The 19,528-nt window shown below is 42.2% G+C and overlaps 1 protein-coding gene across 1 annotated transcript in view; it reads right to left on the bottom strand.

Moving 5' to 3' along the window:
• LRP1B (LDL receptor related protein 1B) overlaps positions 1–15,584 on the bottom strand; it is a 683,918-nt gene extending 668,334 nt beyond the window's left edge. The window contains exon 1 of the mRNA XM_082055474.1: positions 15,374–15,584. Within this exon, the coding sequence (XP_081911600.1) occupies positions 15,374–15,455 (82 nt within the window). The 5' untranslated portion in view covers positions 15,456–15,584. The remainder of the gene's footprint in view (positions 1–15,373) is intronic.
• Positions 15,585–19,528: the final 3,944 nt, after the last annotated feature.

Here is a 19,528-nt window from a genome sequence, read left to right on the forward strand (position 1 = left end):
CGCTACTGGGAGAATAAAAATACGAAGTGCTGGTCATAAATGCCACTAAAAGGGAAGTTTTAAAATCCGCTCACAGAAGTTACTGTAATAGTTGAGGGGAGAGAGGGTATTTCAACATGGCACACGTGCCACCTGAAGCTGAGCTGTCATAGCAACAACCTCATTAAAGCTCCTCTCTCGGGAGCACTAACCTGTATTCCAACGGTTGGAAAGATGTCATTTATAATGGGACTTAATTCACTTAAGAGTCAAAGTACAGTAGACTCACAGAAAAGTGAAATTGCTAATTTAAGGAATTCACAAAGGAGCATGAACATGAATACCATATCAAACGTCTCTGAAAAATGTGGCTTTTGCCCTCGTCATCTTCCATTCCCTGAAAGCACCACCACTATTTTAGTCTTTTAGGCCCATGATTTGCAAGTTCCTGGCAATTCCTCTTTCTTCCTCATCATCCCTCTAACCAGGGCTACAGATGCAGCTCTTTTATCACCCCTACATACAAGGCAACAGCATCTGATCTATTCACCCCAATATTCTCCAGCTCTCACACCAAGGTGCTGCCCCAGCAAGTCCCAACCCACATCCCATGGGGCTGGATCTGCTCCTCTCCCTACTCCACCATCCACAAGGTTCTTTCTTTGGTGTCCATCCTTGCCCCAGAACCCTTACAAAAGGGGTATCCAAATGCACACTTCAGCCCTTAGAAATATTTGCTGATGTCCAGAGCTGCCTTGACACTATACTCATCACTTCTGTAACACAGCAGCTACACAGAGACTGAATATATTAACGTATACCTGGATTTCACTTTTAAGGATCTGTGATTTAATAACTTTAATTGACAGCAATAGCACATAAGTACAGTATGTTTTGGAAGGGTCTTTCAGTTTTTAGAGGAGTAGAGACAACTGTAAATGAGAAATGAAAGAAAACTGCACCGCTTAGTAAATGAGTCGTTAACCTTTCAACCTGAGAGCTACTGCTGGAAGCCTGACCAGAGGGACTGCAAGAGCTCCAGCAAGATATAACACATCTCAAAGTTAACTCAGTAGTTTTACATTTCTTTTAAACTCTTCCAAACTCCTTCTCCATCTCTCAAACACATCACTTGACGTGGCATTAATATGTCATCAGACAGGTCAAGATTCCCCCCACCCCCGCTTGGTAGATGTTACAGAAAAGCTGAGCTTGACATACTTTGTGCCCACAAAATGCTGTCTGCAGCATTTTAAGCTAAAAACCAAACTGTTCACTTGATGCCAATGCTTTGACCTTGAGTGACAAATCCACAATTTTATTTTTTTAATGCTACCAGCTCTCCGAACAGCGGGTGGGATCTATAAAAGGGGCAGAACTCAAGAGAGGCCAGTAGAGGGACCATGCCCAGCAAAGACCAGAAACTTCTAGTTTTAAACTTCTAGGGCATCCCAGAGAGGGAGTGAGGACTCAATTCATACTGTTCTCTTTCAGGACTGCTTAGACAAATTATATGAAAGTTTATTTAAATTAGGTCTCCAAAAAGACAGTACACTCTTGTTGAGGGTTTTGATTGTGGGGTGACAATAAAACCCTGGCAGATATATTGTTAACCTCCTCTCCTCCCCGCTTCCCACTCAGGACAGGCAATCGGGAGGAAAAGAAGGACAGAGAGAAGAGAGTTGGAAAAATTAACAATGTTTTACTAATGCTACTAATAAGAACAGAGAAAATAATACAAAATATACAAAACCAATCTTGAAAGCCTCAACAACTGCAGAGCTGGCACCCGAAGTCCTGGACTGGACTGCAGCCAACCGGAGCTGGATTCAGTCTGTCACTAGGCCTCAGTTCACAGGGACGACTCGCAAGATCCTCTCCTAAGGTCGGCCATAAGCAGAAGGGACGAAGAAGGGCAAAGAGGGCAAAAGGGACGAGATCCTCATGATCTCCCACTTTTATATGAAGTATTCACGTGAATGGGATGTTATACACAGTTGGTCGGTTTCTTGGTCACCTGTTTCTCATTGCCCCTCTTGCAAGATGTCCATCCATGCTTATCAATAACTTCGCATTCCATTGCTATGTTTACCAAAACATGTATCTAGTTCTCCAAGAAAATGCAGCTAATATAAAGGCTTTAGCTGACAGGCATATTCACTAAAAGAAACTTGTTTTTTAACAAAACCAGGACAACTCTGTATATTTCTTTTATTAATATTCTAAGGCATTAAATCCACAAACTTGATCCAAACTCTCGTAGAAATTTTAAGACCTGCAGCTCCTGTATTTTGATCACAGCTTGCGGAGTCACTTAGAATAACAAGATAATACAGAGAATAAGTCATAAGAATCCCTATGCAGTGTTACTTGCATAAAATAGGTTATTTACATCAGGTTACTAGTATGTCTTAAAAAGAAAACACTGCTTATATTTGCACTGATGTCCTAGTTATCCCACACAGACACACTTACCCTGCTACATACTTAGAAAATAAATACTAACGTTCTTCTAATCACTTCCTTTTAATTACAAAATGAAATTATTATATTCTGGAATGTCACAACAAACCATCTCTGCAGTTTAAGGTATGATTTTGTCTGATGCACATGGAGCTGAACAAGGCTTTCTGTATTTTAAAGTGTTTATTTGCTAACTGTTGGCAGAGTTGTACAGGAGAACGCTCGAAGCCAGTTGCAACTTACAGATTTTTCAATAAAAAGAGAGAAATATTGGCCAGATAGTTAATTAAATGGCACTGGGACATTTTTTTTCACCTTTCACAAATTCCAGTTAGTATTCCAAACCTGCATTAGGTGCCCCAGTGACATCAAAAGCAGTAAAACTTCATTTGTTGTCAGTAGATTTCTAACCTGTTTGTTCTAAACAGCATGATGGGCACACCTTAGCAGAATATATTGGCCATGCCAATTTAATGAGGGGGACATTGATGGAATCTTTCCTTTTGTTCCTCTATATGGGGAAGAGCGCAACTGTGAGCACCCAGGGAAGGAAATCCCTTGGGCTTGCCTTCCTTCTTCAGCAAGAACTTGCCTTTTTCTGGGACATAGTTTCTCCTCCCCAGGCTATTCCAGACAGCCCTCTCCAGATCTCTGCCACTGAAATTTAAGAGCCATCTCATGCTTTGCAATCGCCCACCCAACACCACCATGGAAAGAAGAGCATCCTCGGCCCCAAGTGCTATATCGCCACCTCCAAGGTCTGCTCAGGTTTCCCCTGGTTTACTCCTTGTTTGGTTCAAAGCAAGCATAAATGGTCACCTGGGCATGACAGATCAAGAAGTCTGAGGTTGGGCACCCTCTGCTGGGCAAGAGCCAGGACATGGCCCAGGTGGGGACATCACAGAGGGACATCACAGAGGCACATCCCGGACCCCACACTCCAGGCACAGCATCAGCAGCACAGAAGGCATGTCTGCACCAGATTATCTGGCAATCAAAACATTGTTAAGAGCAAAAAGGGAAAGAAAAAGGGAAGAGACTTTCTTCCCTACTCTATAACACTTATCTCTGCTATGAAAAATGCAAATGCTTCCTTGAAGAGCACGTATTTAAATGCAGATGATGAGCACAGAACTAAGTCATTCCTGATGCCTGTCTCCACACAATAAGCTTGAAGAACATGCCCATGAGCAACCAGGTTCCACCACAAGCACAGCAGAAGCCCAACTCCAATCTTTCCTGCAGTGCTTTACCTGGTCATAGAATCGTTTTGGCTGGGAAAGACCTTTGAGTCCAACCACTCACCTAGCACTGTCAAGTTCACCTCTAAACCTCCTTTTGAGCCCCACTGGTCTAGCAGAAAGTAAATGTTTTAAGTGCTATTTTTCCGCCACAAGTATGGGTACGCATATTGTTACCAGCTAATGATATTCATGTGCATACCTCCTACTAACCGCTTTTGAAGGATATCCTTTTGGATGTTTTGTGGTCCATCAGACTTTGACAGCTAGGACCGTATTAGTCTGCTTTTTATTCCTCTTGTAATTAGAACTAATGTTCAGGTTATTGAGAGAATTAAGAAGATCAATATTAATGAGCTTTTGGACTATGTTATTAGACAGTTTCAGCCCACAACTGTAAAGTATTCTGGCTTAGTTTGCCAGGGTTTGGGTTTTGTCTGTTGGTTTTAAACACTAACAGATTTCTCAGACACAAAAAAAGTGTAGGTTGTCGTATGCATTCAAAATGGCCAATTTTGAAAACTCAGTTTTTACCAATAATTATACACTCTTGCTCCTAAAATAAAAAACCACACACACAAGAGAGCTCTAAAGATGAGACTAGTCCACAAAACACAGTTTTGAGAGATGCACTAACATTTAATATGATCAGTTATTTTAAAGGGCAATGATTTCCAAAGCACAAAGTTCACATAAATTTCCCCCCAAGTCCCAAATGCAAACACTATCTGCAAAGTCCACACGCTTTGTATTTTACAAAAGCTTTGCAGAATACATTTAACATAAGAGAAAACAGACTTAGGTTTTACTCTTCACTCCATCTTTGACAGAAAGGTGTCAACAGAAAGATGCTGACAAGAAAACTGTAGCCCATGCAACTTTATTACTGAAGTATAGGGAGATTACTTTGTGTTATTACCACTGCCTTATGCTGACTTTCTCTTTCCCTACAGCGGCAGCAATTGCTATTGGGATGAGCTGCTTTAAACCTCCAGTTATTTATCAGTTGCAAAAAAATATAGTTCTTTAAGTCTAGAATGAGGCAGGTGAATGTAAAATACACCCACGCAGACCTGAAGTCCCACAGCATGCTACCATTCATTTCTATAAAAATTAGATAGGGATCATCCACGAATTCTTCACTAATACATTCATTCCCAAAAGCAAGTGCTTCAAGGAGGCTCCTGTATTTTCAGGAAAGAAAGAAGGGAGGTTGATTTCCCCATGGCTTATGAAAGACAATACTTGCACATGCCAAGCGTTGCTGCTTATCTCTTCACCTATTAAGAAATACAAGTTCTTTTTGGTGGAACCGTGGAAACTGTTGGGATTTTCTCTTTTTTTTTTGTACTGCACATGGCCTTTCTTGCTCCCCACCAAATCCAATTTAACCAGTAACCCTCCCTGTCTGTTTGTCTCCCTGAGGGTGCAACCCCAAACAAAAGCAACATTGAACAGGCACCTATAACACTAAAAGCTGCTACTCCCTGATAAGTTCTGCAGCACCTGAAGTGGTAAGAGATTTTCCAGGCATGTGATCTTTAAAATTTGATAGAAAAAAAAACAAGATATCCTACTTGAGGTGCCAATGTGAAATCGGAAGCAAACAAGTAGGATTACCACTCTGCTTACCCACAGTACGAACACAAAGCCCATGGCCAGCACAAGCTTCTCAGGTGTCACATGAAATACAAATATTCAAAGATTTCCACTTAGCTCAGGTAACCTCTCCATACAACATAGAACAGGGTAGCAAATGGAATAAAGTGTAAAAGGAATTTTTAACACCAGCACAGGGAAATTACTTGTACATGTGAACGATCAGGCAGTGGTGACCACTTCAATACGACCAACCCCAACAGACAGGTATTTCCTCCCCAAAAAATCAGAGTCATTAGCTGGCTTCAGGAGCAACCACTCTGCAGTGTTAATTTACTCCTAGGATCACCAAGGACATGCTGTGCTATCTTTAGAAAAAAAAAAGGAGGAAAAAAACTGGTTACTGTGGGGCTAAACACACTGTTGATCTATTACGCCTTGACATTTTTCATTAAGATATATAAACTTGTAGAAGTCACTCTCTTAAATTTGCATATTTGCATCATGCTTTTCATGGACACATAAACAGCCGTTTATAACGCATTTAAATTACCTTGAGTTGCTGGATTGTCAAGCATCATACATAAGCAGAACCCAAGCCGGGCCATACCCACCAGCTCTTTAGCGCTTATTTTATGTGAACGCTTTCAGTTATACTCCTAAAATTCACAGCCATGTATTAAGTCCTCCTGAATTTTGAAGCCTTTCACTGGTGGTCTTTGGAGCACCAGCAAACAACAGATTGGCAATCACAGGCAATCACTGCCAGCTTAGGTGTATTGCAACTATTTGCAAGGCACTTTTGCTGCTGTGAGAAGACAAGCCATCAATTAATGTAAATCAGCGCGGTTTCATCGAGGAGCATTTAACAATTTCAACTGACACAAAAGTCATAACATCATTGATAGTGTTTTACTCATTACTGAATACCGCTAATTGGTTAGGGGAGTTCTGCCGTTTCCAGTAAAAGAAACAATTTGTTATCACAGAAACATATGAATTATACCTAGAATACTCCACAGCCAAGGTAGAAATATAAGCAGGTTTTTTATGCTCAAATGTGCTTTAAATACTGAACCTCACAGTTTGCATTTGAGCACAATTTCACAATTTCTGTCATCATCTGTTGACAACCACCTGCTTCAAACTTCTCACCGCCCTAAGAGTGGCCAAAATTGGGTATTGACAGACAGAATTTCTACACAGAAAGGAAACTATTTACAGGACAAAGTAAACGACCAAGGCTGGAGACCTGGATGTACACGCCTGGAAATCTGAGGGAAATAAATAAGAAAACTACAGAAGCCCAGATCTGACACTCTCCTGTGATATTACCAGAGATGCAGTTAGCAGGTCTCCGTGAAAACACAGAAGTGGCAGATTAGCTGACACCAATTCTCCAGAGGAGTATAATCTACAGAGTAAATGGGTAATATTGTGTACTGTCAACTCTGTTCAAGTCACAGCCGTTCAAAACCCACAGAAAGAATGTAACATAGTGAGTATGAGCCCAGGAATTCATTCAGATGGGTCTGCAGACACACACTGACCTGAATAGCGCGCTCCAATTTGAAGAAATGTGATAATGGGCCGCTTGGGTCAGGGAGTAAGATTTTTGTCTGCTTAAAAAAATCCCTGGTACTCCTGGCTTTGCTGTACTTAGAGTACTTTTCATGGCTCTCCATACATATCCAGGGTTTTATATACCTCTGTATATGCAATACATTCTCATAGAAGTGACCTATAGCAGCCCTATACCATCAGCTGCTGCAGCTTAGGTTTACCCTTCAAGACACCACCCGCAAAATATCTTCTTGCTCCAATGTACACTTGCTCCATTTCTATCCAAGGCATAAAAAGCAATTTAACCTGACAAGCTGTAGGCACGGGACAGTGCTTTAGTTTTCACACTTTTGTAGTGTCGACTTGCTTCATCTCCCTTGTATATGATTTAATACTGCAGCATCAAGTGTTTTGCCTAAGACTACGATAACAAGACACTACGAAGAAACTGTTCCCTGTTCCTTCTGTAATCTGAATATAAGAATAAACCACTTGGGCTTAGAACGTGGGACCCAAGAAGAATTAGTTTAGTTTGGCAGCCTTCTTCCCTTGCTTCCAGTCCTTAACTCCCGCTACCTGCAAACACCCTGCAAAAAACAACTTCAATAGAGTTACACGAAATAAGCATATTGTAAACCAAGTGTTTCTGATGAACTTGGAAGTGAACCCAGTTTCCCTCCAGGTGGTAAATGAGTATCATCAGTACTGTAAAACACACAGGCTGGACCCAGCCCTGGTTATTCTTTACAAAATACAGCTGGGGAAAACAGTTCTTTTAAGATAGCTCTCAAAAGAAAGTCAAGTGAACTCATCCCTGGATATGCCTGCAGAGATTCACAGGGATCCAATGTGCTGCATGAGAAGGTATCACCTTTACTTCCCTTCCAAATCACCAAAACCCACCAAAAGAAAGACAAATTTTCCACAATGAAAAATACAATGCTTCATCAAGAAAACAGACTGGCAGCTTCATCTGTATTACAAAGAACTAGTTTTAGCTAACCTAGGGACTTGGAAGTAGTAGACCCTACACATCTTAGCAAATTGATTCTTGAAAATGAGAAATTATCAATTGATCATCTGTTAAAAATAAACAATGTATATAACAGCTCATCTTCTAGAGGATTATTACAAACTGAGAAATGAAAAGCAATTAAGACTTTGATCCATATATATTAAAATTAGATGTCGGAAATATCAAAGTGGAGTCAATATAAACAAGTCAGGCAAAATTGAATCAAACTTTGGAATAAAAGTATTGCAAGAAATATCTACTTCTTGCATAAAAGCAACTGGACAATACAGACAACATACTTGAATAAAAGGTCCTCTAAGACTTTTCAGTGAAATTTGAATAAAATGGTCGAAACGTCCCTTACACTTATATACAGACTGACCCTATAAACACCAACTACAAAATGAAGAATTCATTGACTTCAGCGGTGTAGACTCAGGTCTGATCTATTCTGTCAACACAGTAAAACATGAACAAAAACCATCCCTCTCTAGAGAAGAAAGTGTCTCATTGGTAAATGACATACTTTTATTTCATAAGCACACAAGGTTTGACAGAAATACCAATATACTTTGGGTAAATCAGTGTGCTTGTGTAAGAAAAAGACCATCCAGGTAGCTGTGATCTCATATCACTCTCTCTTCTCAGTATTTGCAAGAAAAAGAGGCAGGTGTTTGGGAAAAACCTATCTATCACCTAGAAAATGACTGATTTTTCACCATCTTCTTGCACTAGTGCAACTTCTTTAAACTTTTATGACTCCACAACATTACAGCATTTCTCTAAAAAAAGCATATTATACAAGAATGTATTAGAAATGGTAACATGGTGGTACTTCCAGTGCCTTGAAATTAATTAGAATGTCCATGATCGAGGAAAAAATACTTGCCTGCATGTCAAGGGACCTATAGGTGGAAACCCATCCTCTCCACCATACCTCTGAGAATAGTTTAAGTAGCAGCACCAACTATTTGACAGTATCAGAATTGTACGTCAAAAACTGGTGACAAGAGTATTTTGCCAGTTTGCAGGTGGGTGAATAAAAATTGTAAAACATTATACAAAAGATGGATGGGTATCTTTTTTTCCCTACAGGAGTGTGTGTTAACAAAACAGAACTCCTTGACAGAACACTTCGTATGAAAGAATACGGCACTTGCCAAGCATTGCATCAGCATTTGTCTGCACATTTATCACTAAAAACACCAATATTGCACCTTCTCATTCTCCAAGTTTCCTTTGTTCATTCAAGGAAAAACAATTTTGTAGCTTATGAACTGCTATTAAAAAAAAAAAAAAAAAGCTCCATTGTGGTGAAAGCCTTGAGGAATTACACATATTCTTCTTATTCTCAAAGCTTAACTTTTGTCTTACAGCACTTGTCCTATTACACCTGAAGCACAAGTTGCTTAATAGTGTCATGAGCAAAAACTACCAAGGGATGTCCTACTTGACAACCAGGCAATAGATAGTCCAAAATACATTGATATTATGAAGAAAATGAAATAGATACATTTGTATTTCTGAAGGAAAGAAGAGTTTCAACAGCTTGGCTCCTCTGGAAGGCCACATCATTCTACTCCAAGCAGTACACGAGATGTTCAGGAACATCCATCGGGTGTTGAAAGCACGTTTCAGGATTCAATGTACTGTATCTAGAACTCTTAATACTATAATCCCTATTTTTCCACCTCGGAGAATTACACTGAATTTCTAACTGAATGGGAATAAAAATCTCAAAATGTACCTCACTTACAGCCTGGCATTACAGCATCTTTAAAAAGCCCAATTACTCAGTGGTACACTCTATATATTGCAGTGTTTTGTTATTAGTACACAATTGAAATTTACAACAAAATGGTCAATAAAAACATGATTGCTAAAGAAACATACAAACCTTATTTCTAGCATCCAATTCTATCCTCAGATGGGTAGGGTTTATAAACACCATACATAGAGCCCAATTCCAAATCTATATTTACATACTGCTTGGGAAGCAATGACATAGATAACAAAATATAATAGACCCACATAACACTTTCCAGGTACACAGAGAGATCTTATTCTTGCTACAAGGATCTTACAAATTCAATCATATTAATAATATAGCATACATATTACTAGGAAGACTATGTGTTTGTCTCTCTAACGATCCTTCCCAGTTCCCATTAAATCTAATTAAATGGTATTGACCGAGTTTTATTGGAATTCCATTACCAATGTCCAGTCCCGCTCTCACACACCCGGTACCCGTGGGAAACGGCCCTTCCCGAAGCATCCTCAGATGCACAAAGAGAAGGATCCCGGGCCCTTGGATCACACACAGGTTCAACAGCTGCTTTTACAACTACTTCACTTTACCAACTATCTAAATGGGAACATTCCACTTTCCAGCACTGGGAAGCTTTGATACATCTTGGGAATTCTTCGCATTGCAGTCAACAACTGACTAACTAGCTGGAATAAAACTACATTTACAAATATTTTGATCTATTCGATAGAATTTAAGGGCAAAAAAACCCCCACCCAACTTTAATTAGAAAACAAACTAGTAGGTTGGACAGAAGGTGCAGAGTCATTATTTGAGTAATTATATTTTAAAAATCCAATTAGTTCCTAATTGCACTTACAAATTTAGGATCTAGTTCTGCAGTGTCTACACTTAGCCCAAACTCACACTAAATACAGACTCGATAGTCTGCATGACTTGCATAAAAATAGCCAAGTTGTGATATTTTCATCTTCACTGTTCATCATTAAGAATGTTTTGGGAAAGTGCAATTAAAATGAGTTCTCTAAGCAAAAATTTAATTGCATTTGAAGGATCGAGACTATTAAAGAACAGATTAATATACAAAAACTAGGAAAAAAGCAACAACAAACTGGGATTCAAAGTATGCCACTGCAACAAAAACAACATTCTACTATCTGAATTAGTAGCATTTCTACAGATAGCCATAATTCTAAATTCACAAATTCAAATTACATACATCCTTTACAGTCAATAAGATAAAGAGAAACCTATTTTCTTCAACTCCAAACAACAGATAAAAGGAGCAGTAAAAAGGCACTAGAGGAACGAGCACTAAGCTGCAGACTTGTTTCACAGAAGTCAATGTGAGTTTTGCAACTTCCTTCAAATGGAAAAACAACTGGGGTCCATATGAACCTTAACAGTATGACATATGCTCAGATTTACATAGCGGCAGTCAACACTTTAAAGAGCCACTGTCAGAACTAAGAGCTTTTTTCCATGTCCTTGGGGGAAAACTACCTCAACCTGCAGGAGTATCAGCAGAAACTTTATGGTAAATTAGCCAAAGGTTTCCTACAAAACAAGTTTACACACAGTCTTCTCACATCACAAAAAAACACACAGTTTGCTCAGTCCCCAGAAGTGTCAGGGGTTTGTGCATGGGATCACATACTGAACTGAGGACATACATATATCAGCTGCCTATAAAACCAGCCACTGAAATGGCACTTGTGGGCATCTCCCACAATATGTCTCTAATTACCTCTTACCATGCATCCTTCTAACTACTGTCTGAAATTCCACCCTCCTCTGTAATTTTTTCCACTCCAACGATAGGTAAGTTCTTAAGTAATATTGTTCTTCGGAATAAACAAATAAATGCCAATGCCACTGTGACCTTAGAAGCATTTATTTTGTATATAAGACACTAATATTTGTTATCTGAGACATAACAGACTAAAGGACAAGAACAGACACCTCTGTAACACATCACAGAAATAGTTTGCCTTTTTTTCTGAGAATACTTTCCAACAATGGCCAAGCTGGAGCTCAGTCTGGTCAAGTACACCTGGTTTCAAATCATTAAGCTCTAATAACGAGGTAGTTGTAAAGCCTCCTCACTGTCACCTGCTGGGCTGCCTTACCAGGGAATGAAGGCCACCAGCAGTCATCACAAGGAGACTGATTTATTTCACCTGGTTTGTGTTTCTGCTACCGGGGTGAGTAATCCAAACTCTCATCAGCTGAACCTTAAACCTGAGAATTCTATTTCAAAGTCATTTGTTTCAAGCCTTCACTTGAATATGGTCAAAGGACCCTGAAAACAATAAATTATCTGCTAAGTGGAATAATGACAGAAGTTTTGAAGTGTTTGTGACTCCAGAGAAGAGTAATGTTCATGAAAATTTGTCTTTCCTTCTTTACAACAGCTTAAGAATTACAGGAAAAAGAAAAAAAAAGATTAAACATGTGATATGCCATCACTCAGGGAGCTCAAGTTTTAAGTTTCCTGACAGCATCTTCCCACTCGATATAAAATCTACCCTTGCAGGAGGACCCCTTGCAAGACTTTGCTGACAAGCTGTTTCATCACACCAGCGCTTGAACACCGAACCCGAAAGCACTAAAACCACACGTGAAAGTCCGCAGTGAGACGACACATCAGCGCTGTCGACAGGAGGGATCCGCCAAAGCCAAACACAACCCACCGCCAGCCCCACCGCAGACAGCAAGTCAATTAATAACGAGCCGTGAGCTCACTAATAGACATTGCACTGACAACATCGCACATCCGTGAAGATTATCCAAATCCAGCTCCTGTTATCTGGGGCATCCATGTAATTTGGATAACCACTAGATAACCATGCCAATTAGTACAGTGCATTCACGTACACAGCAGCAGAGGCACAAAAAACAAATGGGTATCACAAAAAAAAAAGGGTGTAGGAGCTTCGGCATGAAGCCAAAGTGGAGTTTTGAGGCTGCAGAGCATCTTTTGCTCAAGCGCTCAGGAGGTGGCAATAGGACCTGTGAAGTTCCCCTGCACATCTTCAGGGAGAGCAGGTAACAAATGTGGTCTTCCCAGCTGTTAGCAAGGTTTTCCTCAGGTTTCCCAAATTCATTTACTGCAACAGGATAACTGCAGGGGAATTGGAGTCTGTAAGCATCCTCAGGACCAGAAGACTGAAGCCTAAGAAAAGGCAATCGTACCTCTTCATGGGTTTGATGGCACAGCCTCAACTGCAGGACTCCTCCCTTATCCACCACCCTCCTGCCTGGATCCCCTTCTCCACCTCACCATCTCCATACAATTTTATCCTCCCCATTTTTTATATATACACATACAATCAGGAGTTGTAACCTGGCTGAGGGCAGACTTGATAGACTGAAAGAATTTTCCTATATTTCAAACCCAGTGAAAAGGTTGAGAGAGCTCAAACTTCAGGGAGGTTCCCCCCACCACTCTTGGTTTTTTTTCCCCCCAATGTTATCCACTGGTCTAACAGAGGGTGTTACTCTCCCTCCAGCACCTTACTAATATTTTGTATTACCATGGCTACCACAACACTGCTATTAACATAACCCATGACATTTTCCCAATTCTCTTATTACCAATGGTGAGCCTCGGTGCATTCCAAATTCCAGTGCCTTTTCACATACATTAAGCTTAGCATGCTCCAGTGACTCAGAATTTCCTCCTGTAAAGGAAAATCAGCTTGGTATGGTCAATAATTTTTGCAGTGTATCATAAAGTTTATCTGATGTGCAAATGTAATTCTCCTTCTAGATTCCTCATCCTGAATCCCTTTTAGTTTCAGACCACTTGACATTTTTTAAACAAAATGCCTTTTAAGTCCTAATTTGTACTCTGCTCGGTTTTGATAAGACATGACATTATGATATGATGAGTTAGTTGATTCTAAGTAAATTTGATTTATCCCACTTTTTGGGCTGGTATGACTTACAAGGATGTTGCCTTTTAAGATGGGATTGATTTTAATGTAAGCTGACAGCACATTTTTTTGTGTGTGAAACACTACATCGGAGCAAGGTAACTATGAAAACAAAACAAAGGGAAAATGAAGCAAAAATTAAACACCAGAAATTAATATTCATTAATAACTGGCATCTGCTTATCTCCATCAAGGGAGACAGAGTGACAAATCAGCTTCCAGACAATTCCACAAGATGTTTGAAAGTTTGATTTTCATTCGTAAGATCAGATGCACGCCACAGCTGCTGAAACGTAATCTGACCATTTTGTGAATACCATGGAAAGTTCTTGAAATATTTTCCATCAAACAAGCACTACCACGACCACAAATGTTCATGTATCAAAGTAAAAGCATATGTACCCTTCATAAAACTGCAAAATTTTTCTAAGAACCTTTCCCATCTGGCTGTTCAGGTGCCATTACATTGAATACTACCCTCATTTCTTTGCAATATCCTTGTACCTTATGATGCAGTGTTTTAAACATGTAAGTTTGTGATGCTGCAGCAATACTTTTCTCCCTGATAGGTAGTTATTTCTCATTTTTACAGCATGAATCACCTCTAATTTTGACAGCTACGTGGGAAAGGGACCCGAGGGGTTTGGTAGTTCGACTGAAGCAGAAATCTGTACCCCAGACAACCTAGAGGCATCTGCCCTCACCCAAACGAGTTGTAAGCAGTTAGTAAACAATTTAATAGGCAGCAGGTACGTGATGGAGAGGAGAAAGGAGAATTTGATGCTTTACAGAGTTACATTTCAACTGAAATCTAGCAAAATCCTCGCAGACTGGATACAACAACATTCAGTGTGGTCTCATTCATGAGACCACGCAGTTTGAAACTGAAGGGCTACAGACGAGCCGACAGACGATTTTCTGACTAGCAGCGTTTTCTATAGCGGTAAAAACCTGAGTCAGAGCAGCACCCTGACATCCCTGCACCTGAGCACAACAGAAGGGAGGCTTGGTCCGTACTTCAGGAAATAGTCAATTTAAAGATTTCCCAGGAAAATGAAAGAGGTCTGGCAACCACCCAAAAAAACACGACAAAAAACGCCGAGACTAACTCCGGCAGAAGAACCGCTGCCCTCTTTGATAAGAGACTTTTTAAGAAGAAAAGAGTTGCAACTCGTGAGGTTTCCCACAGCCCGGCTGAGGGGTCCTGAGCTCCCGCTGCCTCTCCGGCTGCACCAGCTCAGCACCCACCCCGCCGCCGAAACGCAAAGTTCAGCTATTAAGCGGGTGCCAACTCAAGCAAATTTAAACCAAGGAACTTTTGCAATCCTCGGGAAAGCGGAGGGCGGTCGCCGTTCCTGCAGCACATCGCCGGGGCTGGCTCGGAGACCCCCCGCCCGGCTCCGCGGGACGCGCCCGAGGCACCGGACCCCGCAATTACCGCCCGCGTTAATTCCCTGGGGCGCAGCGGTAATTTAGAGCCGGGTCGTTCAAGGCGAACCACCGGGGCGGGGGCACATCCCCCTCCACATCCCCATTGACTTGAGGGGCACATCCCTCACCCCCACTGACTTGTCGCCGCTCCGGGGCTCGCCCCGTTCTGGTTCCGCCGAGCGCCGCAGCCCAGCGCGACGCGCCCGGCAGCCAAGTTCGCAGGGAGCGCTCCGCGGCCGCGCAGCGCGGAGGGGCAGGGAGGCGCGTAAGGCACCGCAAAACTTCCCGGGGAGAAGCCGGTACCGGTGGAAAGTTCAGCGGGCGGCGCGCAAGGACGAGCGCCGGCACCCCACGCTCCACGGCCGCGCCTTACCTCCGCGGGCTCCCGCTGCCAGCGCCTCCGCGACGGGCGGTAATCCCCAGAGCGTCGCCAGGGCCAGGAGGAGCGCGGACATCGCGGCGAACGCGCCGCGGAAGGAGCCTGCTTGTCTGTCTGTCTGCCGTCCGTGCGTGGGTCCGGCCGCGGGTGCGGAGCGGCAGCGCCGCCGTGTGCGCGGAGCCTCTGCGGGAGCCGCCGCCGCGCCGTTCACTTTTCAACGCGGAGCGCGGCTGCGCTCGGCTCACGCAGCGAGCGGGCAGCGCGGGGCGCCGGCGGCCGGCACAGCGGCGCTCCGCCCCCCGCCCGCCCCGCACCGCCCCGCACCGCCCCCGGCCCGCTACAGGCGCGAGGCCGCGTCCTCCGCGCTTCTCCTGTCTTTTTGTTTTTTGGGATTTTTGTTTGTTTGTTTGTTTTTGGTTTTTAATTTGAGGTATTCTTGTTTAATGTAAGGCAAACCTCATGCAGGCTTGGGTGGTGCGGTGGGTGAGTCAGCAAAATCCCTCACAGAATGTCAGGGGTTGGAAGGGACCTGGAAAGCTCATCCAGTGCAATCCCCCCACCGGAGCAGGAACACCCAGATGAGGTTACACAGGAAGGTGTCCAGGCGGGATGGAATGTCTGCAGAGAAGGAGACTCCACAACCTCCCTGGGCAGCCTGGTCCAGGCTCTGGCACCCTCACCATGAAGAAGTTTCTTCTCAAATTTAAGTGGAACCTCCTGTGTTCCAGTTTGTACCCATTGCCCCTTGTCCTATCACTGGTTGTCACCAAGAAGAGCCTGGCTCTGTCCCCCTGACGCTCACCCTTTACATATTTATAAACATTAATGATTAAAAAAAAAAAACAACAAACCAAATCGTCGCGCGTTATGAGTGTGCAGGGATGGAGGTGCCGTGAGACACCAACACAGTGCTGGTGTCTGCAAACACAACGTTGGCGTCCAAACCGCCCTGCCAAACCTGGCTTGGGTTAATGGTGCTTCTTCAAGTACATCTAAGCAGGCAATGGGCTCATGTTTCGTGTTTGTTTCCTGCCTCGTGTGGCTGAATTGTTGCTTTTAGTTTACATAAACATATTGTCACTTTTACTTTACGTAGACACATTGTAACTTTTTTTACATAAACATTATCTTGAAATTGACACGTAACACAAACATGGTTTGTGTTTGTCACATCTTCACATGTTATTTTTTAAAACCAGGCCCTTTAACAGACGAAAGGTGATAACGCTTTTACATCACCCTCAGATATTGGTTTTCTCCAGAGACAGCACGGTGCTAAAATTGACTGTCAAGACCTTTACATTTCAAGGGCAAAGCCTCAGTCGTTTTTAAGTTCGTGGTTATATTCCCCAACACAGAACCTCAATACCTTTTATTTGAAGCGCTACAGCCAAGAGACTTCCAGGGGCAGAAAGACCAGGTGATGCTGAAGGACAGAATAATTCACAACCAAGGAGAAAACTGAAATATTTAACTATTTCTGTTGAAGTGGGAGAAAGATCCTGGAATAAGGTTTGCCCATGAACTGAAAAGCCCAGCCAAGGTCCCAAGGATTCCTCTGTGGTCAGGGGCTGGCAAGACTCCCAGGAGGTTGCTGGTATCTTTGTTATTGCAAATAATTTACAGCTGAGGGGAAAAATCCAGTTGGATCAAATTCTGCATTCACCTACTGACTATAAAACCTGTGTAATTCTGCGGTCAATTCCTATTTACATGGCCATAACTGAGCAGAATTATAAATCCCAGTGTAGAAAACAGAAATGGGTAGAGCTGAATCAAGGTGAAAAGATTTGGCCGTGGCCACTGTCTTGGAAATCAGTTGCTTTTATAACCAAGATGAAGTCATGCTGAAAGTCACACTGAAACATTATTCCACCGCGTGTACAGGTGAGATCGCTTTGGGTCTTTCCTCAAGCCACCAGAGCCAACTATATGCCTCTTACGCATCAATTATCGTTTTATTTGAGCAACCTTTTACATTTCCAATATGAAAATATGTAGATGCCGAAGCCAAATGAGAAAATGTGTGAAGGAAAACCAGGGAATTCCGAGTTGTGATGAACTCCTGCTTAAATCAGTGACATTTCCCACATGCCAGGACTGTCACATGGTATAAAGAAACACACATTTGCAAGTGAACATGCGGTCCCTGTGTTCCTGGGACGTGGAACTATCTTTACAGAATAGTTTTCTTTCAACTTCTTGCATCTTCTGCAATGGCCTCAAGGTCTGCAAGGTGACACGTGGTCATGCTTTTCCCCCAAACTTTATCTGTTAATTGGCGTGCTGCCCTTTCGTGCCTCCTCACAAAAACACCTCCACTAAAACACCTGTTTTCAACCATTTGATGCTTTATTTCTGATTTGCTCCTTTTCAGTCTTATTCCATACTTATTTAACAACAGTCCTCATCGCTCCTCTTGAAGAATTCCCTTTAATGACAAGGTGCAATTTGCTGCCCATTTTAAGCATTAGCATTTATAAGAGTCTTTGAAGAATTAATTGATCTTGCTTTCAATACTGCAGATCACATGTGCGCCTAAACTTATTAAAATACTTAAATAATATTTATAATAAAAGTCGATGGCCTCCTTGTTTACAGGAAATAAAGTGTCAATATGAAGTACGCAGTCACAATTATGACTAAAAATTCAATTACCTGTAAGTAATCATTTCTCAAATTGCTGCCTAAAAATGTAGCTGGCTTTAAGATAGCGCTATGAGGCGATAATTACCATGGAAGCCTGGTTTTAAAGTACAGGCTGTTGAACAAATACAAGTTGACCTTTGATAAATCGTTCACCTCAGCTTCATTTCCATTAAACATCACTCGCTGTGAAGTAATGGGATGATGGGACATCTCTATATGATGGGATGGGACGACTTCAACAATACAGTAAAAATATGTAGGAGTAACCAGCGTTCTTATATCTCCTTTCCACCTCAAAGAAAGGCAGCAGCAAGACCTGTATGGACGTTTTAATGTACATCTGCTATGAATAAACCTAAAAATGTGTGCTGGAGTGACCAGAGATGGAAGCCAACCTGACGTCCATGTGGATATTATAATTCAAACTCTTTAAGCAATCTCCTGTCATATAAAATGTGCTTCCAGCCTCCCCGCTGTTGTTTGTGTGCACACAACTTCATCACATTTCTGCGTGGTGGGTGAACATCGAGAGCTGCAGAACTGGTGGCAGATACACAGATCAGGAACCAGATCGGTCTGTCAAATATTTACTGAAGTCTCCAGCCACTCCTATTGGAAACAACTGAGCCAGAAGCATCAGGGTGTTGAACTGAGAGGGCATACAGAAGAGAGAGACAACTGAGCATATAGGATTGAGCATATAGAAGTATCTTTTCCTCACTGCAACCAAAAAAAAAAGTAATTTAGTAGGAGACGAAGGTAAGTACCGCTGGACAGAAAATTCAAAGTTAAAAATGCTGTGCTTTGCTCCTATGGTGCTTTATAACTTCTTCCTCCTAATCAGAGTTATTAACACTGACAGGTTAAATAAATTAATTCATCAAGCTATAGAATATTATGAAAACTCTTATTGAGATAAATTAAACAAAGGAGAACCAATCATTTGTACTCGCTGGTGTAACACAACACAGGAATATTAATTATCAGCCAAAGGTAATTCTGACATTAGTGACTGTGAAACCACCTTGATTGCATCACTGAAAGCTGGGTTGTGCCATTACTTATTTGTTATATATGAGCCATAGCCTTCGGGTAGGCGCGTAGGGAGGGAGGGACGGTCACATCGATGGTTCCCCCCACTGCCCGGTGTGACAGGGGGTGGGTTAAGGGACATTCTGGATGCGGGGCGGGAGGTCCCAAGGTTCTGTCGATGTGTGCGGCCCTTTGGAGAGCATGGCGGGCGCCCGGCCGGGTTGCTAGGGGATGGTGCTGGCAGCCGGTCTGAAGGCAGTCGGGTGCCCTGCCCTGTCCCACCAGATAGAGAAAAGTTGCCAGGCAGCAGCTGACACAGGAGCAGAAAGAAGGAAGGAAATATTTGAGGGGACCGAGAAAGGAAGAAAGACCAAAGATTAAAAAAAAAAAAAGAACAAAAAAACCCCACCGTAATGTGAATTCAGGGGTTTGCATTACAAGCTGTCCCTCCTGGAGGAAACATCCCTA

This window comes from Streptopelia decaocto (assembly GCF_964273445.1).
Source record: "Streptopelia decaocto genome assembly, chromosome: 6".
Taxonomy (NCBI): domain Eukaryota; kingdom Metazoa; phylum Chordata; class Aves; order Columbiformes; family Columbidae; genus Streptopelia; species Streptopelia decaocto.